This window comes from Haliaeetus leucocephalus, unplaced genomic scaffold, assembly GCF_000737465.1.
Source record: "Haliaeetus leucocephalus isolate CR32 unplaced genomic scaffold, Haliaeetus_leucocephalus-4.0 Scaffold164, whole genome shotgun sequence".
NCBI classification, from domain to species: domain Eukaryota; kingdom Metazoa; phylum Chordata; class Aves; order Accipitriformes; family Accipitridae; genus Haliaeetus; species Haliaeetus leucocephalus.
This window is the reverse complement of record NW_010972600.1, coordinates 474,783-483,513: the sequence shown is the minus strand read 5'-3', so window position 1 is coordinate 483,513 and position 8,731 is coordinate 474,783. Positions and strand designations below refer to the sequence as shown.

Here is an 8,731-nt window from a genome sequence, read left to right as displayed (position 1 = left end):
GGGACCTGAGAGCCGAGCCCCGCCCCCCCCCCCCCGCCAGAGGAAGCTCCTGCTCCTCTCCAGTCCCACCCAGTGCTGGCACCCCTGAGCAGTGGGGTACTGCCCTGGGGGCTCGGCACAGCCCCTCGCCAGTCCCACCACCACCAGATCTCCCATCAAGCCAAGTAGCTGGCCCTCCAGCTCCGGGTGGGAGCCAGTCACGGCCGCCTCTGGCCCCAGAGCCACCAGCCTTCTCCTGGGCTCCAGCCCCCCGACCACGTGCTGCCCGGCACAGGCAGGGTGGGCGCATTCACCTTTCCATCCTCCTTCACCCTCCTCCTCCGCTCCTCGAAGGGGCTGGAACGAGCCGAGTCAGGGGTGAGGGTCTCCGTGCTGCCCTGGGAGGGACCGGCCACTCTCAGTGGGGTGAAGGACGACACCAGCCCCAGGACCCCCGCCTGGTGCGAGGCAGGAGTGGAGGTGGGAGACCCGGACACTGAGTAGGTGCCGCTGACACCTGAGGCAGCTTCAAAAGAAAGGGCCATCAGGAGGGTGAGGGACACCAGGACTGCTCCTGGGGGCCGGGGCACTCGCAGGAGAGCAAGGCTCCTGCCCCAGACCGGCCTCCTCGGCAGGTCCAGCAGGTTCGGTCATGGCCGGGACCCTGTCTCCAGGTGCCAGCCGGGGATTGTCAGGAGCAAGGGAGGAGAAATGCATGAGCTGGGCACTTCTGGGCCCTTCCAGCACTGTTTTCTGCGGTAGCATGATACAAAGTCATCAAAACCTGAGCAGCTCTGGAATCAAAAGCCGTGCCGCTCTGGCAGAGTCTATCCCTTATTGTCATCAGCAGTTCCCCCACATCTGCTCCCCCCGGCAGGCTGGGCTGGTCCAGCTGGCTCCAGAGACTTCACATCAGGCACTTCTGCTTGCTGACCACAGAACCCCTGTCCAAGGACAATTATTTCTCCCGGGACAACTTGCTACCAACACACAGGAGTCCTTATGGGCATCTCAGCAAATCATTGCAGGGAGGAACTTGGACCCCCCACCTGCAGCCAGACTCTCCCAGGCGGGGACTTGATGCTTTCCACCCGTAACTCTGTCCCCCTCGGTCCCTGCTGTGGCCACTCTTGCTCTCATGGAGAGCCCAGGTCACCTCTGGCTGCCAGCCACGAGAGGCATCTCACACAGAGCGTGGACACCAGCCGTAAAGGCTTCCCGTGCCTGCGAGAGGCACCTGCCTGTCTGCACGGGAAGGTCCCTTAGGAAGAGCACTCCACGGTGCCACTCCTACCCCCTCTGATGGCTCCTGCTGAAACTCAGAGCCACAAGGAACCGGAGGGCAGGAGCGATGCCTGTGGTAGCCCTGCCCCTGGGACTGACCCCTGTCCTGTCCCGGCCCACGGTTCCTCTCCTCCCCTTACCGGAGCTGTGCCGTGAGCGGGAGCCCTCCTGGGGAATGCCGTCGCCGCTGACCAGGGAGTAGCCGTCTATCAGCTGCCGCTGCCGCCGCTGCTCCTGCAGCTCCTCTTCCCTCTGCAAGTCACTCCGAATCTCCTTCTCGATCAGCGCTGACGTCTGGGGCTTCCAGGTCCGCAGCTTGTACTGCTCCTCCTGGCCATCATCCCTCCTTAGTGGGTTCTGCGTCCCCATGTCGTCCACAAAGGAGACCTTGGGCTTCCAGAAGGAGAAGGAGAAGTACTCTCTGGGCAGGACAGCTGTGCCGGCAGGGCTCAGGGTGGAGCCGGGAAGCCTTCCTCCCCAGGAATCCTCGCTCCCCCATTTGCTGGTGCTGGCGGAAACGTGCTGGGACACCAAGGGCTGGTCCTGGCTCTTCTCGCTGGCAGCAAAGCGCGGCTGGGACGCCTGGAAGTGCGTGATGCTCGCTGCGTAGCTGGGAAGTCTTCTCCCACCCCTGGTGGCTTCTGCGGGGCAGGGGCCATGGCTTGTGGGCTGCTCTGCTGCAAACTCATTAATCGAGGTCCTCCACTCATCTGCGTTCTTCATGGGGGTGGGCTTCTGCGGGGGGGCTTCCTCCTGCTCGAACACCCTCCTGCGCTCATCCAGCTCCTGCTGCGTCCCCCTGTCATACATCCCCAGCAGCCTCCCTTGCTTCTTCAGATCTTCCTCGCGCTTGGTTTCCTGCTCGATTTCCCTCTGGACGTAAAGGGAAGCACGGCCTTTGTCCTTCCCTTTCCTGCCTGGGCCGGGAGAGGCATGCATGGAGAGGAGAGGCTTGGTCTGGATCTCCACCAGCTCGCTGCTGGATGTCAGCCGCTGTATCCCCCTCTCCTTCCAGAGGCTCTCCTCCCTCTCCATTGCCATGCGGATCTCCCGCTCGATGGGCGTCTCGTTGCTGATCTTTGTCTCCTTGTCCAGACCATTGCTGCTGGCCCTCAGATCCACAGGGCCATTGAAGGTCTCGTTGGATGTGCTTCCATCACTGGCATAGCCTGTGTTGGCTTCATTATACATCTCACCCAAGCCGGAGTCCAGGTCCTCTCTGGAAGATTCTTTAGTCAAGCTGGACATTTTCCCGGTGGGATATGACCTTTCAGTTTCAGCCCTTCTGGGAGCATGAATCTCCTCCTTCACAGGTGTCTTGTAGGACACATTATAAACCTGATAAACAGTCTTGTCCGTCCTGCTCTGGCTGGATGCACCGGCATTACCGTAACCTCTCGCAGCCTTCGTGGCCATCTCAGGACTGTGCCACTCTTGCGTAGAGACTTTTGTCATTGACTCTGGCTTTGGAGACATGGCCTGTTGCCCTGGGCTGAAAAAAGAGCCTGGGTTGGTCTGCTCCAGCAACAGGAACTGCTGCCGAGCAGCGGAGAAGTTGATCTGCTCCGTGTCGATATTTTCAGGGTCAACAGGCGTCGCTGCCCTGCTCGAGGAAGGCTTGTCAAAGCAAATGGCAAAGCTGGTGGTGAAGTTGCCCCTGTGCCTGCCTTCACCCTGGCTGCCCATGCCAGTGTTTATGGAGCTCAGCTCATCCATGGAACTCCACCTCTCGGCCACGGTGGAGCTCTTCCTCACCACCTGGCCCCGGATGACCTCCCTCCTCTCATCCTCAAGCTCCCTGGCTTTCTCGGGTGAGACGCTCGGTGGAGGGACCCTGTACTGTTCCTGCTCATCCTCATCGTAAAGCTTCGAGGGTTTCCTCTCGCCTTTGTAAGCCCTGACGTCGTACAGGCTTCCCGACGTCACCACCTCCAGCTTGGACTCCCTGTCTGGGGATGGGGTCCAGACATCCTTTCCACCTTCCAGGAAATACAAGGATGACTTTGACCTCGTTTTCCAGCCATAGCCATTTTCCACCCTCTGGCTGCTGTGTTGAATGGAATCAAACATGTCGTCATCGCTATTGGCCCTCTGCTCCGCAAACGAGCCAGCTTGGTGAGCATCGTTATGGTCATGCTTGTGCGAGGTCTGCGGGAGCTGGAAGACCAGATGCCTGGTGACTCTGTCCATCTCTTGGGAAGAGTCAGCATTCAACCCTCTGCCAACCTCACCCTGGACCGGGGACGCTGCTCAGCTTCGAGGTCACCCTCGGGCTTCCAGCTCACCTGAGGACGAGGGGCAGGACCCGGCTGGCCCTGCAAGCAGGAGGGGAGAGCAGCCGTTAAGAGCAGCAGAAGGAACAGAGGTTGGGAGCGTGCAGCTCCCTCTCCCAGCCTGGTACTGCTGTCCTTGCTTGGGCAGCGTCAAAGAGATACCTGCACCCAGCGGACAGACACCGCTAACACAAACCAGCCACATCCCAGCAGTCATTCGCTCCATTTACCCAGAAACACCAGGTCTTGGACAGAAGCAGCCAGAGCACAAAGCACCATTCCTGACGGGAACTGCCCCGAAGCTGACGTCCCCCTCCCACCTCTGTCCCCCAGTCTGGCCGCATCCTGAGACGAGCCGCACCACAGCCACGAGCGAGCAAAGCCAAACCTTCTGCAGGCAGCCAGCGTCACCCGCACCACCAAGAGGGCAGCGGTGCTGTGAGACTGTGGCTGCGCCAGCCTCCGCCACTGCCCCGGGCAGCTCTTGCCTGCTCCAGCACGGCTGCCCTGGTGCCTTACCGCGCACACCAGGCAGGGAGGGACCACCAGCAGCACCGGGAGCATCAGCTTGTGACAGGGAGAGGTGTCGGCTGTGCCAGGTCCACCTCCGCCTGGACTTTCCCCTTGCGCATTTACAGGAAGGAGGCTCCAAATAGCCGAGCTATTGAAACAACGGGGATCATAAAAATGGTTTCATGGCTCATAAAAAGGAGGGGACTTTAACCCCTGTATCACACAAAGCGAGAGTAAACTGCCCTGACCTTTGTGTCGATCCTCCTGTGCTAACGGGGCCTGAGCTAGATGGGACAGCGGGTGCCAGGGAAGGGAGGAGCAGCGCAGGTGGGTCCCTGCGAGACAGCAGCTCTCGCCACATTGCAAGCGCCATCCCCATCCCAGTCCCTGTGCCAGCAAGACACATGTAACCCCGGGGCGAGCCAGGTGTGCCTGCTGGCAAGCAGCGCATCCTCTCCCTGTATGCCCAGGCATAGCCACAACCCTGCTGTCGCTGCTCCTGGCTGGGATCGCATAAGCCCGGGCAGGTCAGGGGTACATCAGTGCCGGGCACCACTCCCCAGCCGCTCGCAGCCTCCTGGGAGCATGTGGTGAAGCCGAGAGCAAGGCTGCGTTGATGACGGGCAGCCCAGAGCCCGGGTGCTATGGTACGGGTGAGCACGGCTCGGGGTCAGGCTCCCCTGGATGGAGACAGACAACCATGGGTCCCTGCACCTGAAGCAGCCCAGCTCATCCCCAGGGCAGATGCACTGTGCCCTGGATGTGCCTCCTTCCCTGCAGCAGCACTAGTGACATTGCTCCCTCTGCTCACCTCCCAGCTTGCCCGGGCTGCACCCTTCCTCCCAGGGGGGGACAAACAGGGCTGACCCTGTGGCTGAGGAGCCATTTAAGCCTTTCCGGGGGCAGGAGCACCTGGGTCTCGTCAGGGGCAGCTGGGGCAAACTGGGCCAGCCCCAGGGTGATGCCCATCACCATGGTGCTGCAGCCCAGCTCCGTGCCCAGCCCAGGTGGTTCAGCATTGCCGCCTGTAGCAGGAACTGGGGCTGGGAGCTATTGCAACCGCCAGTCCCGATGCGCCGTGCCCAGCTGAATTTCTGTAACCTCTTCGTGTTCCTACCTGGAATTCACTATTGCTCTTTTATGGCCCCTGATGACCTGGATAGTGAAAACTATCTGCCCACATCTCTTATCATGTTTGGAGGGGTCAGAGGTCCCTGCTAGGAGGGGACTCCTCTCTGGGGAGCGCTGGTGGCCAGCACAGGAGGGGAGCGAGGAGGGGGAAACCAGCAGGGCTGTTAATCAGGGCTCCTGGCTGGCACAGCCCCTCCCAAAGCAGCACCCACAACTATCCGACTGCCTCAGCTTGGCCCCCAGCTGCCCGGTGCTGCAAGAGTATGGGGGTGTGGGGGTCCCAGGCTCGTCCCCCCTGTGCCAGCCTGCCCGCAGCCCAGCCAACCAACACGGGGAGCTGCTGGGCAGAGCAGGTGGTATTGCAGCACCTGACAGCCTGGCTTGGGCCACCCCCCACCATGAAGTGACATCTAGGGAGTTTTCCAGGGTCCCCCCACCCTGGGGGTCCTGCAATGGCCTGCAGACCTGCAGCGCGCCCACCCCCCTGTGCCACCAGCCACGTGCACTCCCAGACCTGCCGACGGGCGAGACGTGCATGAGTGTGCCGCCGGCAGCCCCTCTGCCTGCCCACCGCAGATAGAGCCAGCGTGCATACGCACGCCCTCGCTGTGGCCAGACCCTGCATGGGGAACCAACCCTCCGAGGCTGGGGGGGTGGAACGGCCGCCCCGAGCACCCCGGCACTGCCCTCGCCCCCGCCCCGACCACACTGCACTTACTGTCCGGGGGAGCCGTCGGGGCGGGGGTCCCTATGCCCCGGGGAAGCCGCACGGGGCACCCAGCTGAGCCGTGTCTTGCCAGGGAGTGTCTGGGGTGGGCGGCAGTGGGGCGTGGTGGCCACGGGGCTGGCAGGGCTGCGGAGCCCTGATAAGCTCAGCTGGAGCCCGTGGGGAATTCCAAGAACTGTGCTGGGCTCAGTTCTGGCTGCGGTTCAATGACCCGTTTCCCAACACCCCCCCACACCCCGCGCCACCGTCACCCCGGCTGCAGCTGACTCCCACGCCCAGAGGGCTGCCCTTGGCCCCCAGCCTGCGGCACGCACCGACGTGCCAATGTGCTAACACACAAGTGTGCACCAGCATGCACCAGCGTGGGCTCGGCCAGCCGTGGGAAGAGCTCGAGCTGCTGCCCCGGGACAGGCAGTGTCGGGGCAGGGAGGCAGCCTGGGGGTGCACAGCCAAGTCTGCCATCCTTGCAGGCCCCCCCCCCGAGTCCACACTGGGCAGCCCAGGGCAGGGCAGGGTCCCCAGCCCCAGGGGACGCAGTGGTTTCTGCTGGGGAGCATGCGGAGGAGCCCGTGGGCTTGAGCGAACACGGCGGCAGCAGCCGCACCGGCAGCAGCCATGGTGGGAGCCTGCACTCTCCTGTTTACACCGTGGGGCCTCCCCTGGCCTGTCCGCCTGATAACCCCGTGTTTGCGCAGGCATGGCTAGGGTGGGTGCCCTCGCTGCCTTGGCAGCCCTGGCTTTGCCAACCTCACCACCCTGGCAGCCGTGGGCACTCACCTGGTGCTGCCCTCCCTGGCCCCCCGGTCCCTGCCGGCCCCTCGCAGGAGGGACAAGCCCCTGCGCCTGATCCGGAAACCTTGGGCACCCTGTACCTGCCAGGCCAAGGGCAGGACCATGGCACAGTGGCTGTGATGCTCATGACCACAGCTGCTGGACCCCGGCAGAGCGGGTGGCATCGCCAGCACCCAGCACTCAGAGCCACCCTCCCTCCTGGCACAGGGTGTCGCAGCCAAGCGGGCGATGCTGTGCCGGGATGCTCAGCCCTTCGCTGCGCCTGTGTCTGGGGCAGGAGGTCCTTGTCCTTGTCTTCTCTGCCCCACCATGACAGGTCTGCATCCCACCGGAGCCCACTCGTGCCTGAAAACCCCTCCCAGTCTCACCGCTGCCTGCGATGGCCGGAGCACGGTGATGGTGTCAGACCCCGTCTCACCCCAGCTGCCTCTGCCTGGCTGCGGGGTGCCTGGAGGGTCCCACTTACCCCCTGCCCGGCCCCTTGGTGCCCCTGGCCCTGCTCTCTGGGCTGCCGGCTCTGGCACTGGCTGGCCCAGGGACGGCGGTTTCGGTGCGGCTGCCAGGCGGCTCTGCGTTTCCAGGCGGGAGAGTGGAGCCTGTTTTACCATGGGGTTGAGACAAAGTCCACAGGCGATGGCCAGGGAGCTGGGGAGCACACCACGCCTGCAGCAGGGTGTGTGCTCGGCTCCCTGGGCTGGCACCGGGCACAGCCGGGGCCCCACTGTCCCAGGAACGAGACCTGGCATCCCGGCCCTGGGCAGAAGCAGGACCGGGACCAGCCTGGGGGTGGGCAGAGACCCGCAGCCACGTGGTGACGGGACCTGGGGGGCCCTGACCCCAGTGCTGCCCCTTGGGACAAGCAGGAAATCAGGCTGCCACGTCCCCTTCACCTGGGCACGCCAGCCAGCATCACACCTGCATCCCTTTCCTCCCAGCTTCCCAGTTCCCACCCACCTCTTCCTCCCTACTCTTCTGGCGTGGCCATGTGTCCATCACCCCAGTGCCAGGGCTGGCAATGTGGCAGTGCCGGGATGGCATTCCAAGCACACTGCCCTTACCTGTGCCCTGGGCTCCAGGGTGGCACAGAGGACCTGCCACAGCGGAGTGCACCTGAACATCTATCTATCTCCCTTGCCTGGTGTCACTGTCGGTCTGGGGACAGACACCTCTGGGGCAGCATTGGTGGCAGGCGTGTGAAAGCGCCATGCCCCTGCTCGGCTGGCTGTCACCGTAGCCAGGACCCACTAGCCACAGGAGGGAGGAACCAAGGGGATTTATTCTCCTGGCAGAGACCTGAACTGGCTGGATCACAGCCAGCCAGGCAGCTCCTGCCTCTGCCCCGTGCTGGTTGGCTCTGGTGCTGCTGAGGGGGGCAGAATGGGGTGCTCCATGCTGGCAGCAGTGGGTGAGTGTGGGCAGCGTGGGGAGGAGGTGCGGATCCCCCATGTTGCTGCCCGCTGTGCCAGCATCGGCTTTGCTGGGGCTTATAGGTGATGGATCTGAGGCCGGAGCACCAGACAGCCAGGGCAGCACAGGAGGGCTGCCGACCAGAGGGAGGGCTCTGTCACTCCCAGCGACAGCATGAATGCCCCCAGACGTGGCTCTTGCACCCATGAAACAGCCGGAGGCGAGAGGGTGCGGGAAACCTCTGGGCAGGGATGAGAGGAGCCACAGCCCAGGCAGTGAGGGGGCAATGGGGCCCATCCCCAGCATCCCCGTCCCCAGCATCCCCATCCCGGCCCCTTCCCACCCGTCGGGGTGTCGAGCGCAGGTGCCGAGCGTTGGGGTGCCGGCCCCGGTCCCCATGCAGAGGGCAGAGGCGCCAGGCTGGTTGTTCACACAGTTTATTTGCTCGGTTCGGGTGTCTTACAAACAACGGGGAGGGCCGGGGAGGGGGAAAAACTTCAAACGGCTTCGGCACAAGTGAAAAGCACGGGAGCACGGGAAGTGCACTTCAGCGGAGCCAGGCGGGGGGCGGCGGGGGCTGGCCGGGACGGGGCTGGGGTGCACGGCCGGGCTCCTCCGCCTGCTG

General features: G+C 63.7%; 1 protein-coding gene across 3 annotated transcripts in view; it reads right to left on the bottom strand.

Moving 5' to 3' along the window:
* MISP (mitotic spindle positioning) overlaps nucleotides 1–6,007 on the bottom strand; it is a 7,179-nt gene extending 1,172 nt beyond the window's left edge. For 2 of the 3 annotated variants that reach the window (XM_010563142.1, XM_010563143.1), the window contains exons 1-2: nucleotides 5,899–6,007; nucleotides 1,404–3,578 (exon numbers count right to left, since the gene is read on the bottom strand). In XM_010563142.1, coding sequence (XP_010561444.1) covers nucleotides 1,404–3,453 — 2,050 coding nt within the window. In that variant the 5' untranslated portion in view covers nucleotides 3,454–3,578; nucleotides 5,899–6,007. Of the gene's footprint in view, nucleotides 1–293; nucleotides 506–1,403; nucleotides 3,579–5,898 lie in introns of all 3 variants that reach the window. The other variant, XM_010563141.1, reaches the window with a different exon arrangement.
* Nucleotides 6,008–8,731: the final 2,724 nt, after the last annotated feature.